This window comes from Canis lupus, chromosome 25 (assembly GCF_011100685.1).
Source record: "Canis lupus familiaris isolate Mischka breed German Shepherd chromosome 25, alternate assembly UU_Cfam_GSD_1.0, whole genome shotgun sequence".
In the NCBI taxonomy this organism is placed as follows: Eukaryota; Metazoa; Chordata; class Mammalia; order Carnivora; family Canidae; genus Canis; species Canis lupus.
In genome coordinates, this window is record NC_049246.1 from 45,601,574 (window position 1) to 45,616,623 (window position 15,050).

Below are 15,050 nucleotides of genomic sequence, written 5' to 3' on the forward strand. Positions count from 1 at the left end.
TCTGTGCATCACCAAGTGCACTCTCCTGCGGTCTCCTTCCCCGGGGACAGATGTAATATGCTAAATTGAAATTTTCAACCAGGGCAGTCTGTAAGTACAAATGTCCCGGAGTCAAATTGTGGATGTTTATGTAACACGAGATGAGTTCCACACCCCGCTTCGTGGCAAGCACTGTTCAGCCTTAAGGCTCATTGAATCCCCAAATCCTGAAACATATGGTGAAGTGTGGTTCTGATACTTTATGAATTTAGCCCATCTCTGTCATTCCTTCCATTCAGAAAAGAGGACTCTGTTCATACAAAAAAAAAAAAAAAAAAAAAGGCTTTCTCAATGATGTGGTGCCTCCAAGCCCCAGAATCAATCTATTTAGGGTTTTTCCCATCACTCAGGCCACGATTCTGGGGCTGGGGCTGCTGCTTGCCCTGCATCTATCTGGCTCCCAGACCAGGGTTTCACAGGGGTAGCAGGTGGCAGGTAGGGCCCGTCCCATCCGCTCTCATTTTGCAGACGCTTCTTGGCAGGTAATCAGTGAGAGGATAGTGAGGGATGCTGACTTGGTTTCTGGACCCACCAGCTCAGCCATCCCACAGAGGTGTGTGGTCACCCCGGGGGCTGGGGATTTTATTTCCTTGGTGCTTGATTTCGTAAGGCCCTTCACCACCTTCGTCCACTAAAGCTGCCGTTCACATTTATAAATGAATACAAGGAAATACTTCTTGAGAAACTGATGATGTTTCTTGAATCCCTTCCAAGTCTGCAGTTGCACGATCTCTGGGGGATGTAGTGAAGCAGCGTGATGGTGCTGAGGATGAAAATCTCTGAACCTCAGAACCCCCACTTGCTGGCCACCTGCCTCGGGCAAGTCCCTTCACTTCGTTTCCTTAGGCTTTATTTTCGGGTGCAAAATAGGGAACGCGATACCTGAGTGTCAGAGGGACCCATATCGGGGAGTTCATTTAGTGAAATCGAAAGGTTCAAGTTGATGACGCCTCCTTGCCCCTGCTTTCCTGCCTCCCACGAGGAGGTGCGCTGGTGTCCTTACCTGCGCTCACTTGGGCTTTGCCTCACCTTCCCTCCAGGCCTGACCATGCGTCATTTTAAGGATGTCTAATGACTGCCTTGGCCCCGGGGCCAGCAGATTCCTTGAGAATTAGTGTCGCACCTAATCTGACCTTCTCCTGTGCCAGGAGAGTCCTGTGAGCTCTCAGAACACGTGTTTGAAATGGAGGGACAGACGAAAGGGTGGGCGACCACCCTGGAAGCCCCCAGACCCCACAGACAGGTGACCAAGAGGCCGTCCAGATGCAGTCTTCTACTGGATCATCCCTCTTTATCTCCCGACATGCTTTCTTTGGAGAAATCATGCCAATATGCACAAATGAGGAAAGGATCGCCTGAGACACACTTTTCCCATCAGTCATTTTGGCGACCACATCTGCCCTCCTAGGTGCCACATAGAATACATGTGGGCGAATTAAAAAAAAAAATCCCTTTATCAAGATGTTTTATTGCCTTGTGCAAAAAAGTATTTACAATGAATACACAAATCTGTGATGACGACAGTATGGATAATACCCTCTAGAATTGTGCAGTGCACAGCGTACACTGCGGTATTGGGGGCCTGGATTCCACATTTGCCTACACAGGTTGTGCCCATTGTCTGTGGGTTCATCTTTAAAGAACCATAAGGAGCATGAGTTCTTTTTCTGACTTCGTCAGCAACACATGCATCATGGAACAGCAAGCGTGCAACCTACTTTCCAATCCCTCTGGAATATCACAGGGCATGTGGTAGGACACACTGTTGGCTCTGAAGGGATCTGGGGAAAAAAATGTGTGAACATTTAAAAAAAAAAACACTTGGATGCAGTTGATGTTCTCTCTCTGTCCTTTTGTGTGCTGCAGTGGTACATGAATGGGGTGAATTATTTTACCGACCTGTGGAATGTCATGGACACACTTGGGCTTTTTTACTTCATAGCAGGCATTGTGTTTCGGTAAGTAGGGCCTCACCACTCTTCCTGGTTTCAGGTGCCTTTGGGATTTTCTTGGGTGGAGAGGTGAAGGAAGGATCTTTGATATTTCAAGCCCAAGATGAACCTGTCCCCCCCCCAACCCCACCCCCGAATTCGAGATGATTGCAAACGCCACGGTCTCCGCCTCTTAGGGACACGGCTCGGTGGGCATAAAGTTGCATCTCCACTCTTCTTCCTCGTGGTGATCTATCCTTGAAATGTTGTCCACAATGTTCCCCTCTGAGCGTGCAGAATTTGAGGCAGATGATTAGTAATTGAGGAGTGCAGACTGTGATGAAGATGGTCGGTGTCATGTGGCATATTCATTTTGCACCAGATAATCTTTGAAAATACGCTTGGCTTCTGCTTGAACGCTGGCCATGGAGCCCGTCCTCCCCAAGCCAGAGTATATGATGAGAAAAACCAATCTGCAATCACTGTTGAAAAGCAATGTGTACTCCATGTGATAGAGAAATTGAGGCACGCCCAGACCATGGCTCATATTGCCCACGCCCGCATCCCTCCGGGTCGGCCTGCCCAGGTAGCTTCAAAGTAAAGCTCATGGTCATATCTGAGCTCTCCACATGGTGTTCCCTCTGCAGAGAAGCCTGACTCTTCCTATTTACACCTACCCATGCCCACTCTGCAATTTGAAGTGAGTAAAAACTCAATATCTTCCTCCAGTAATTTTCCTTCCCTGCGTGGGTTCAGCCTTTGAACCACATGATCTCTAGAGAATTCCAGGGAGAAAGCATATATGGCTTTCCATGAACACATTAGCAGGTGGTCAGCGAATCAAATGATCTGGTGCGAATGAACTAAGTCTCATTAGGGGGAACCTGGTGAAGCCAAGTCCCAAGTGGTTGGGCAGGGATGGGGATTGGGATCGTTATAGGGACCAAGGGAGCCTGGAAGTTAGCAACAATGTGAATGGGTCCTTGGAGTAGTTGTGGTTTGGGATGAAGGATTCAAGGGACAAGAACTCTGAAAGCTCTGTCTTATGCAACGTCGTTGCTTTCCTGGAGGCCAGTGAACAGAAGACCAGTGATGGACCGGTGGTGTCCTTGGCCTGTTCCTACTCACGCTTGGTGGCCCTGACTCTGTTTCTTCGTGTTTGATTATTTTTAAAAACAAAATTTTGAACTGTTTTGTCAATAACTCACATGTTCTGCTCCCCTTCCTTCCATAGGCTCCACCCTTCTAATAAAACCTCTTTGTATTCCGGACGAGTCATCTTTTGCCTGGATTACATTATATTCACCCTAAGGTTGATCCACATTTTCACCGTAAGCAGAAATTTGGGACCGAAGATTATAATGTTGCAGAGGATGGTAAGAACGGAGAATATTTGTGGTTGCCATTCTGCTCGCTAGACCCAGACTTCCTCCCATTGTCGGTAGAAGGGTTTTGTCCATAGATGTGTCACAGTCGGTGAGGTTTGCTTTCCTTGGTGTGTTTTCATCAGGGACCTCTCCTGGTGGAGATTGAAATTTAACAGGAGATGACTAGTAGGAGCAACCAGCTAGTTAAGCGCATTGGACTCTTTACCAGGTGCTTTCATTTGAGTCACGTGAGTCAAACTGAGTCACAGCTCAGTAAGAGCATAGGTAGGATAGGGATGTTTATACCCACTTTATAGATGTGGGTCATGGAGGTTAATATGTTTGTCTGGAGGTGTGCAGTGGGTCAGAGCTGCAATTCTATAGCCACGTTGTATAGGTGTGGGATGAGCACCCCCGGCCCTGTTTCATAAGGATGTCCAAGAGAAAGCTAATTGCACACTGATGATGTTGGCTTCCTAAGCTTGTTTTCCAGATGACCCAAACCTCCCGCACTTCAGTCTTTAAATCAGATGGGCATTTGGATTAGCTCATCTGGAGGTTGCTTTCCAACACTGAGGTTCTTTGAGTTTGTGGTTTTAACTCAAAGCATATCTGAGGCATCAAGTCACCATGAAGTCATGCTGTGTGTGCAAAAAAGTAAAAAAAATGAAACTGCACATTCTTGTCTAATAAAGATAGCTTTTATTTTCCTAAAGAAAAGAAAACAAAAAAACCCCGAGGACACCATGTAGGGATTTCAAGAATGTGAGTGTGATGAGAAGGAGAGCAGGACAGGTATTCCAGAGTTAGATCTCTCATCCAGAAAGTTTCTGTTGCTGAGCTGGTTTGGAGACCTACAAGCAAAAATGCATCAGTTTTTTAATTCTAGAAGACAGAGGTCCCAAGATCCTAAGGTGGCAATGGCCATTTTTAAAAAATTATGGAGAACCCTGGGTATCTAGAACCTTCACCCCTCCCTGTGGTCAACTGAGTAGACGAGCCGCCCCAGGGCACAGACCTGACTCCCTTTTCTTGTCGTCCCTTGACAGCTGATCGACGTGTTTTTCTTCCTGTTTCTGTTTGCCGTGTGGATGGTGGCCTTCGGCGTGGCCAGGCAAGGGATCCTCAGGCAAAATGAGCATCGCTGGAGGTGGATATTCCGCTCGGTTATCTACGAGCCCTACCTGGCCATGTTCGGCCAAGTGCCCAGCGACGTGGATGGTGAGCCTGACTTGGCCTGGGAGGGGACCTCCTGGGGACAGGTGGTTGCTTCCAGGACCTACCTCCAGGGCTCCCTGCTCTGACCCACAGCTGGAGTTGGGCCAATACCAGGGAGTGACATTGACCCTCCCAGCCTCGTCTTGGTGTCTGAGTGGGATTTTATGTCCGCCCTGCAGATGGGTACAACATGTCAGTCTGCAATTTTTAAACTTCTTAAAAATAGCGTTGCTTGTGTTTTCAATAGCGATGTGGCAATTGACAGCAACAAACCTCACTGGTGTAGAAATGAGTGAGTTGTACTCTCTTATATATAACTGGGTGCCCCGTTTATTTCAAAAAGAGCAATATTGAAAATTTTGCACTGGAACCTGAAACGTAAACTTCCGGCCTTAGCCACTGCCAACTCTCTCTTAGGGGCAGGATAGCGGTGGCACAGATGGCGTTAACGCGCACACACCCAGTCTACTTAAGGAAAGTATGGGGCATGTGCAGACCAGCACATGCTTTGAATGAGCTGTCGAAAGCATCTTTATGATGCTGACAGTAGCCTGGACTTGTCATGCTCTGTCCTGCCACGACACGACGATCCCAATGTATCCCCTGCCCTACTGGTCGCATTTCTCAGCTCCCTGATGTTTCCTTGATTGTCCTTGTGGCCTTGAGACTCCTGGCTTCTTCTGCTGCAGCCTCTTCTGAGACCTTAGCCCTTTTCCTATGCCCTGGTGGAAAGGCACCCTGTTGGCATTATTTCCCTTCCGCACACTGTGCTCACCATTTTCCCTAAGGGAGCATATCTCGTCCCCAGGACAACCATACACCCCAATGGCTTTTATCTTATGTGAGGACTTGGACTTTCACCAAGGCCCCTATTCTAGGGTCTGTTGCTACATCTTTGACATCTCCTGTGATTTCATCCCTCACCTCTAATCCATTAGTTCATTGTGTTGATTTTAATCTCCTCAATGTCTATGGAACCTGAATGCCTCTTACCATCCCCACCAGCCTAAGCCATCCTCATTATGCGATCATCGTCTTGTGCTCCCCCCTCCCCACCCTGAGGTGCCATAGTACTGCTCCCTCCAGAGGGCCCTCACTTTACCTTTCACTTTCTACATCCTCAGGTACCACATATGACTTTGCCCACTGCACTTTCACTGGGAATGAGTCCAAGCCGCTGTGTGTGGAGCTGGATGAGCACAACCTCCCCCGGTTCCCCGAGTGGATCACCATCCCTCTGGTGTGCATCTACATGCTCTCCACCAACATCCTGCTGGTCAATCTGCTCGTTGCCATGTTTGGGTACGTGCTCAGTCACGAGTTGCCCCAGGTGGTCATGGTGTGGCAGGCCATGTGCCAGGTGGGGCTGGAGGCACCAGGAGCAAGCGTGTGAAGGTCCGCCCTTGTGTTAGAGCTTAGGACACTGGTGGTCCAGATGGGGTGAGGTCTTAAAGGGACTATATTAAAAATACAATATGTCCCTATTAGCTATGCTGTAAGTTTATGTGACACCACAGCCAGGTACCTGTGACACCGTCCAGCACGTCCACGCTCTGTATGTCTAGCATGCTTTCAGCCATCTCCATGTCGAGTGCCACGATGTGGGTGTGATGCTGGGGCAGTGCAGCTCCTCTCCAACCTCCATGTTTTCTGTGGGCTCTGTGGCGTGGATTCTAGAGTTGAAAGGACTCAGCCTCTAGTTATTTGCTGCTTTAACATTTTTTAGTTTAAATACGATCATGAGAGCAGAGTCAGAAGAATGACTTTCTTTTGGGTGGGCTCATGTCTCATGAGGTTGAGGGAGAGTATGATGGTGACTATAAGAAATCTTTGTTGCCTTTGGCAGTTCTCCTTACTACTTTGAGAAAATCATGATTTTTGCTTCCCTTCATCTTTCTTTGGAGGATTTCCAGGGGTTCCAGTGGCTCTTTTAGGGGGAGCACCGTAGTATGCGATTACTTTAAAGTAGGTAGTCATTTTGAGTCCGTGACCCCGGCACAGATGGACAAGGTAGCAACAAAATCTCCTTGTTAAACTTTGGGGTGGAAGAGAAGCACTGTCAGAAACCGAGAAACTCTGAAAGACAAGATAAACACTTTTGATCTTGTAAAGCAGGTGTTGAAGGTAAAGGTTTAATCTCAAATGAAGTCCTGTGATACGGGATAGAATGGGGAAATGTGTGTGGCCAAAGACTTTTGATTCCTAATGTAGAAAGAGCTTCTGCAGATTGATAGCAGAACGAGGACCCAGTAGAAAATTGGTGGAGGAAGTGTGGGCCAGAGAAGGAAAATTCAAAGGGCAGAAAACCACATGCCAGGGGGCTCCATCCTGTGGATGGGAAGAGCCAGATGAAGCCAATGAGATGCTGGCTTTGGACTCATCAGATGAATAGAAACTTCAAAAAAGCCACTTGTGTTGGGGATGAGGCTGGGAAATGGGCACTGTTGCTGGCAACGTGAAATGCCTCTAAGTCCATGGACAGTGATGTGAAAAAAGTTATTAAGAGGAAACACACACACAAATCTTTGGCTCAAATCTTTTGTATCTGGGACTCTATCCTAAGACATAGATACAAGGATGCTTGTTGGATCATGGTTTGATGCCTGTTGATAGGAGGATGGTCAAGTAGAGCTTGTTACAGATGGCCAAGTTTTGTGCAGGTCTTACAAAAGGTAGATCTCTATTTACTGACTTGAAAGGATAATTTTGTTAAATATAAAAAGCAAATCGCAGACTAATTTTTATGCTATAGCCTCATTTTCTTTCAGTAACAAGTAAGGAATGAAAAAGAATCAAGCATGTATTTCACTTGTTATACTGATCACGTATTGCTTTCAGAATTTAGAAGAAAATAAGAAAAAGACAGTTGTCACATAGAGCCCTGGGCCTCTGGGAGACCAAGGATTTCGGATGAGGGTCAGTGGACTCTCTTTGCACAGGGCTGGGTGGGAGCACGTGCCTTTGGGGATGTCACTCACCTATCGGGCTGAGCAGTGAGTGGCCATCTGGTCTTCTGTGTACAAAGAAGTTCTCCCCTGGTCCAGCCTCTATACTGCGGCCACAGTCATGTTTCTAAAATGTCACTGCTCTACTTAAAATTCTGGAAGGATTTGAGTGTTTCCCCATAGCTTTTAGGATAAATTTCAGGCTCCTCAGCTTTTTCCCAAGGCTGTCCATGACCTGGCTTTTGAACACACCCAGGCACCTACCTCACTGTCCCTGGGGGACCCCCTGGAGTCCATCCCAAAACAGGGTGATCTGTCACATCCGCAAATGCTGGTCCCTCTGCTGGGATTACTTGCTCCATCTTGACGGTCCCTTGCCCCAATCCTGCTGGCCTTTTCAGGAGCTATGCATCATCCTTTGTCCAAGTGGTCCCCGATGCCCTCCCCACTTTGTGTAGAGACTCCTTGCACCCCTTGGGCAATGACAACCTTTTCTCCTTCTGGATGGTAAGTTCTAGAGTATGGAGATTGGGCCTGGCTTAGCACCTGGTACCTTGTGGGTTGGATGAATGAAAAGAATGGAGCTTCTCCTGTGTTTAGTTCATTATTCAGTTATCATTTAGGAGCCTGGCTTCTGGGGGTCATACTCCCTGAGAAGCATCAGCGGTGAATAACAGACCAGCAAGGGCTTCATCACATAGATGTATAATGCCCATTCTGTGGCAGGTGCTTGGGCCCCAGAGACCATGCGGCTGTTGTTTCCATGTGGGCTTAAAGAGGGAATGGGCTGCCATCTCCGCCACCACCACCAACTGGTGGTCAGGAGTCAGGAAGCTAGGCAGTGTCTGGGTCAAAGCTGCAGAGAGAGGTGGGAGATACTGGGTGATTAGGTGGCCACATGAGAGCAGGAAGCGAGGACAACTCCCAAACGTGAAGCTAGGGCAGAGAAGAAATGGGATGGTTTGGGGTCGTAATTTACAGTGAGGACATAACTTTGTGACTTTTACACAGAACACTGGCTAGGCCCTGTGGAATCTGACCACCAATCTAATTTCTGCAGAAATTAGAGAAAAAGGGCCGACAGCTCCCAATGCCATGACAATTAAGCTCCACTAACTTGGTAAATCTCAGAGAGGCACGGAGTAGAGTATTACTTAGAGCTGTCTTGAGTCTGTGTGCAGTGAGATAGTCACAGGAGCCCTTCTCGAGGACCATGCCACATTGGTAATCCATTATCTGCATTACAACCATGAACTGGTACAGCTTGGAGCCTGCAAGGACTGGGACCCAGCCTGTAAATTTTCAGGTTGAGGAAGTGAATGCCCGGCAGCTCCATGACCACGGCTCTGGCCACACCTCTGTCAGCTTACCAGTGTCCATTCAAGACTTAATGCAGTTCTCCTCCTCAAGAGACCTCAGCCATGGCACAGAACCTTCCCATTGCCCATTCAGTGGTGAGGTGTGTCAGTTTGGGAGCATCCCTTCTCTTGGTGGGCTTTCTAGAATAGACCTGGGTTCAACAAGAGGCCTTCTCTTCATTAAGACCTGTCTGGGAACTTGTGAGCAGCAAGAGCCTTCCCCTTACCATCCTTGGGCTAAATAATCAGAACACTGTTTTCTGGATGGTTGTGGTTGTTCTTCTGAGCTTTGTGAGCCAACAGCCCTGGGCTGTGACCCCTGTCTGGCACCATATCCAAATATTCATGTAAATGCTTGGCCATACACAATGGCAACCTTATGAACTGTAACCTAAATGTGCACTTGGGAATTTTAAAGCAGTATTGATGTGCTCTCCAGATGCTACTCAATGGGGAGATGTAATGGATGTGATTATTCTGCATTAAAATTATCGATCACAGGCCCTATGTGGCTTATCAGAGCATGAAGTGAACGTAAAGTCAGCAGATGACTCTGGGTCATCTCAACACGCAGCTGTGATGCTTGCGGGTGGGCACCATGTCCTGGAGATAAATCCACCCTATGCGTTCCTTCCCAAGAGGGCTATCTCGATCCAGGATAATTTCTATAGCCCAAATACGTTTTAACCTTAGGAGTAATATATGCTCGTTATGAATATGCAGAAAATAGAAAAAAGGAAACAATCACCTGATACCAACTAAAGGTTTGGTGCCACTTCACCTGGCTAAGGAGGGCTCTTGAAATGGATAAAAGAAGGAAGGAAGGAAGGAAGGAGAGCAGAAGGAAGGGAAGGAATAGGAGAAACGCAAGAAAGAAATAACTCAAGAAAGCATGAAAGAAAGAAAGAAGAAAGAAAGAAAGAAAGCAGCAAGCCATAAAACCGCACCCAACTAAGAAAAGAAATAAAAGAAAAAAGATAATGTGGTCGTGAGAAGAGCTCATGTTTACTGATACTCTTCTGAGCCCCGCCATCCAAGTGCCCGTCGTGGGCTACCTTACTTAATTATTGATCATTTTTGTGTAGGTGCGGCTTTCTTATCATTTCGCAAATGAGGAGTTGGAAGCAGAGAGAAGTCTACATACAATATGCATACAGTATAATAAGTCCACATACAAGATACATACAATATAATACAATAAATAATATAATGTAGTATAACAATATAATAGAAGACAATATCATATAAACAGCTCTGAAAACTCTGTTTCAGGGACTGAGGAGCACGGCGCGGGGGGCAGGGTAAGAAGTGTGATGGAACACTGGGGGTGGATCAGCAGGGCTGAGCAGCGGGGACATTTGCTCAGAGGACCCCTAGCTGGGAGCCCAGAGCTCAGAGCCTGGCCTGGGAGGGCGAAGCGGGGGAGATAAAGCTAGCTGGGAGAATTAGCCACTGAGGAAGGTGTAATGGTCGGCAGAGGCCAGTTGTGGGGTATCTTTTACGCCATGTTAAAGAAGTTGGACGTTTTCTTGCAGGCGGAAGGAGATCTTGTGGGTCTTTAGTCAGGGACGTGGCAGTCTTGACTGGGTTACTCTGATAGCAGAATACTAAACCAAGTTAGCACTTCAAAATTCAGTGCGGTGAAATTGTTTGGCTGTCTCTTACTGTTGACTTTGTGCCTTTTTTTCCTTTTTTTTTTTTTTTTTTTTAATGCTATGGAACAAGAGGGGAACCAGAATGCACAGGATGGGACACTGGGAGGCCACAGAAGTCAGGGTCCCCAGAGTCACAGGGCAGTTCTGGCCGGATATTGCTGGCGTGTTGGGGAAGGAGTAACAGATGGAAAATGTATGAAATCTGTGAAAAGCTTACAGGAGGTGTTTCCTGATTGAAATCTAGCTGGCAAGTTTCTTGTCTTTCAATTTATTCTAAAATTCTGCCATTGTTTTAGCAACTACTTTTCCTTTGTGATTTTTTTTGCAGACTTGACATTCTGTTCTGTTGATTAGTCTGTTTTGGTTTTTACTACCAAATGGCTTTAATTACTGACTTTAAAAAAAATTATTTTCGCATCTGTTGTACAAGTTCCTCTCATTATTCTGATGCAAAACCCCCCCCTTTTTTTTTTTGGCTTTTCTTGTATATTTAATAATATGGAGGCGCCTAAGGCATGAGGCGCCTGAAATCCTTTCTTCTTTCCCCTTCAAAAAAAAAAAGTCTTCTGAATTTTATTGTGATGTTGTGAACTTTGCAGACTCATTCAGGGGAAGCTGGCATCTTTAAAAGATGATATCTTACCATACAGAAAAAAATGGTGTAATTCTCCATTTATTCAAATATACAGTTTGGTGGTGATGTTTAATGGTTTTTTCCTATAGATCTGGAATATTTTTGGTCACTTTTTTTCCTAGCCATTTGTGATTGTGTGAGAGATATTTTTCTATTATTTTTTAACAAGTAATTTTTGATATGTAGTATTAAAGTTTTGCTTATTTATTTTGGAACAAGTCTCTTTACTTAATTATTTTTTTCCTCTTTTTTTTTTTTTTTTCAAAATCCTGTCATGGAAAGTTTCTCATATTTCTTATTTATTAAGCTCTTTTCTTTTTCTCCTACTTCTTTTTTTTTTTTCTAATGAGAAATGGATGTTGAATTTGCCAAAAGACCTCTAGCAACTAACGAAATGACATTTTTCCTTTTGATCTATGATGTATTATGAAAATGATGAATTATATAAATGATCTTAATAGTTAGTCATTCTCTGTTCTTTGGTCATGGCATATTATTCTTTGAACGTACTGCTGGATTTCATTTATGTTCAAGGCTATCTGAGTCCCGAACATTTGTTATCTCTTGGTAACATTTTCAGTGTCGGCAGATTTCTGAAACTTTGTCTCCCTGTGGGGGGCTCCTGCTTCCTCCTGTCCTGCTCAGCAGAGGGTGCTCAGGTGGTCTTTAGGGGAATGAGCTCAGTTATCACAGTACATGTCCTGCCAGCTGGGTAGCAGAGGGCACAGGATATCATTGGAGTAGTAGGGTTAGAAGCAACGTTGTGGAATTCCCCTCGGGGAAGACTCTGGATGGTCAGGGGCTGGCAGGGAGATAGATTCTCAGAGCCTGGTTGGGAGAGATGATATCTGAGCTGCTCTGGACATTTGGGTTTGCCGAGGAGGGGTGAGGGGTGCACTAGTATTGGCACCAGAATGTGGCCTATCCTCTACAGAAATGAAAGACAGTGTCTAAAGAATATAAAAATTTTATATTTTAACAAAGCAGTTAAGGCAGTGCTCCATTGTCAGCCTTCTCTGGGGAATCTTCATGTCTTTTTGGCTGAATCCAGAACTAATTTTGCGGGGGATAAAGCAGTTTGGAAGCTGCTTTCATATGGGGAAGGTGGGCCTCGGTATAAATAAACCTCAGCATGGCCAGCCCTAGAAATGTGTTATTTATGCAAAGCGGCTTTGGGGTATTAATGCCCAGTAATCAGCCAGCTCACCCCCTGGGATGTGGATAACAGTTTTTACTGTTTGTTTAGGAAAGGAAGGCAGCTCGTTGGATCCACCTGTGCCCCGAGAAGCAGAGCCAGTGGAGTTTCAACAGAAGGCCACTGGGCTGTCCTGAGGAACACATGAAGCAATGATAGGAGGCAGAGCTTTTCCTATTAGAGAATGATACAAATGAAGGCCTTAGTTTATGGGCATTGACCCGAATCCATTCTAGACTGGGGATTGGTGACTTTTTCTAGGAAGGCCAGCTAGAGTCTTTGCTGTGGCTAGATGCCAAGCATCCACGCCCACCTCTTTGCTTTGTAAAGGCCATTCTAAGTTGGCGATCCCTGCAAAACCGTGGAGGTGGGCTGGAGTTGGGCCAGTTTGCCAGTCCCTTTGCTAGATGACCTGGAAGACAGGTTTCCACTGCCTCTGAGTGACCAGTTAAGCCAAGATGCAAATCTCTTCCCACTGGAACTCTTCTCAGCCATGGTGCCATGCAGATATCCTGAGGAAGGGAGGGAGGCCCACCTGAGGGAGAGGCCAGCTTCCCCTACTCTTGACATGCTAAAAATCCCCCCTTCAGTAGGAGCTGTTAATTCCTTCCAGGTAGAACCTCAGAGAAGCAATATTGATGGACTAAAGTGGATGCTGTTGCTTTTTTGTGTTGGCCTATTAAGTCTTGGTTGTGGAAGGGGCAGTCAGTAGATTTCATTTCTGACTAGGTACCATGGTAGTTTAAGATACTCCTGGGGACAATAATTTGAATGGTGACACTTGTTCTGTCATGAAGTAATAGGCTGATTTCTGGCAAGTTCTTAGCCAGGACTTCATTCATCTGAGGTGTGTCCACTGTCCTCCCCATTGCAGTGAGGGGCCTTGCAGACGGAGCCAGCAGGGACTAGTGAGAACAAAGATATTTGAATTAGCCTCAAAGCCACCTGACCTACATTTGGAAGACACTGCAGGCTAACTGCAGGATTCACTCTGCTTCACTCTCGTATATCACAGCCCTGTTTTTCACCTAAAAAAAAAAATCTACCACATAGAACTGACATGAGAATCAGTCAAGTAACCATTTTGCATGCCTCATGTAGAAGCTTCTGTGCAACAGATGTTCAATAAACATTCATTTTTTCCCTGCAAAGAATGCATGCACCCTGGGCTTGAGTTTTAGGTGTTGAAGGGGCATGGGCTGCTAACACCTGTCCTGCACAGAATTTAAGACCTGAGGTATCTCACTCATCAGTAAACTCCAACAAGAACAAACCCAAGCTTGTAAGCAAAGCCAAAATTGTGATGTGTGTAGGTGAGTGTTTTGCTCGTGTGTAAGATCTTTTCTTAGCTAAAGGTACTGAAGTCTTTTTTTTTTCATTTGTTTTTATTGAAGTTCAATTTGCCAACATATAGTATAACCCTCAGTACTCATCTTAACATGTGCCCTCCTCAGTGCCCATCACCCAGTTACCCCAACCCCCCATCCACCTCCCCTTCTGCAACCCTTTGTGTTTCCCAGAGTTAGAAGTCTCTCATGGTTTGTCTTCCTCTCTAATTTTTCCCACTCAGTTCCCCTCCTTTCTTTTATAATCCATTTCATTATTTCTTATATTCTTCTACGTATGAGTGAAACCATATGGTGATTGTCCTCCGATTGACTTACCTCACTCAGCGTAATGCCCTCCAGTTCCACCCACATCAAAACAAATGGTGGGTGTTCGTCCTTTCTGAAAGCTGAGTAATACTGAAGTCTTAGACCATAATGTGCCACGGAGCAAGAATGAGGTCTCATAACAAACAGATCTGGGCTCTCTGCTTGTTCACCTCATTCAGGTTTGGCTTGTGAAGGTTTTTACCCAGAATTGGGAGAATTGAATGCATCCCCAGTCAGGCTTTGCTTATAAGAGATTTCAAATGCTGATTGCTCCTTCTTTGACTCTGGAGGGGTGATTTGATATCAGCAATACAAGTATTGTAGATGATTGAACTTCACATATGGTGAAACGCTTCATTTTCTTTAATTGAGTAGTCCAACCACATCCCTTGGAAATAAAGCATAGCTCAACACATTTCATAGCCCACTCCGTAAGGTGGCATTGTGCGGCAGTGAGGCCAACAGACGCTGGGCTGGATTGCAGGGTCCAGGTCCTGGCTTCATCACTTCTGAGTTGGGAGACTCAGACAATACTCTGCTACTTGCTGTGCCTCAGTGTCCTCATCTGTTCATTGTAGATGATAATGGGACTGACATCCTATAGAGAGTTGTTGGCAGATTACATCATTAATGTAAGTAGGTTGCTTAGGACAGTGTTAGCCATGTTGTAGTTGGTTTGATTTGTAACTGATAAATCAGTGGCACAATCAGACATTTCGCTGATCAATGGACATTTTTCCTATTATGTAAGTAATTCATGCCCATTGCGCAATGCTTGGAAAGCAAACAACGGAGGATAAAGAGCATTCATGACGTGTGCCAGGGATGACCACTGCTAATGATGGATATATTTCTCCCCGTGAGTTACGAGTTATGTATTGAGATTAAGTCTTAAGTATGAGTTTGAGCCTAATCATTTCACTTGACATGTATTAAAAGCATTTCCCCAAAGTATAAAAATTATTCATAATCATTATTTCTAACGACTTTGTAATGCAATCCTATTGATTAACCATTTTCTTAGTGTTGAACATTTCCGTTGTCCCATTCTAT

General features: G+C 45.6%; 1 protein-coding gene across 1 annotated transcript in view; it reads left to right on the plus strand.

The window, feature by feature from the left end:
- The window catches only part of TRPM8 (transient receptor potential cation channel subfamily M member 8), a 92,126-nt gene that overhangs the window by 63,097 nt on the left and 13,979 nt on the right, over positions 1-15,050 (plus strand). The window contains 4 exon segments of the mRNA NM_001110769.2: positions 1,906-1,997; positions 3,205-3,346; positions 4,387-4,558; positions 5,680-5,857. Of these exon segments, the coding sequence (NP_001104239.1) occupies positions 1,906-1,997; positions 3,205-3,346; positions 4,387-4,558; positions 5,680-5,857 (584 nt within the window).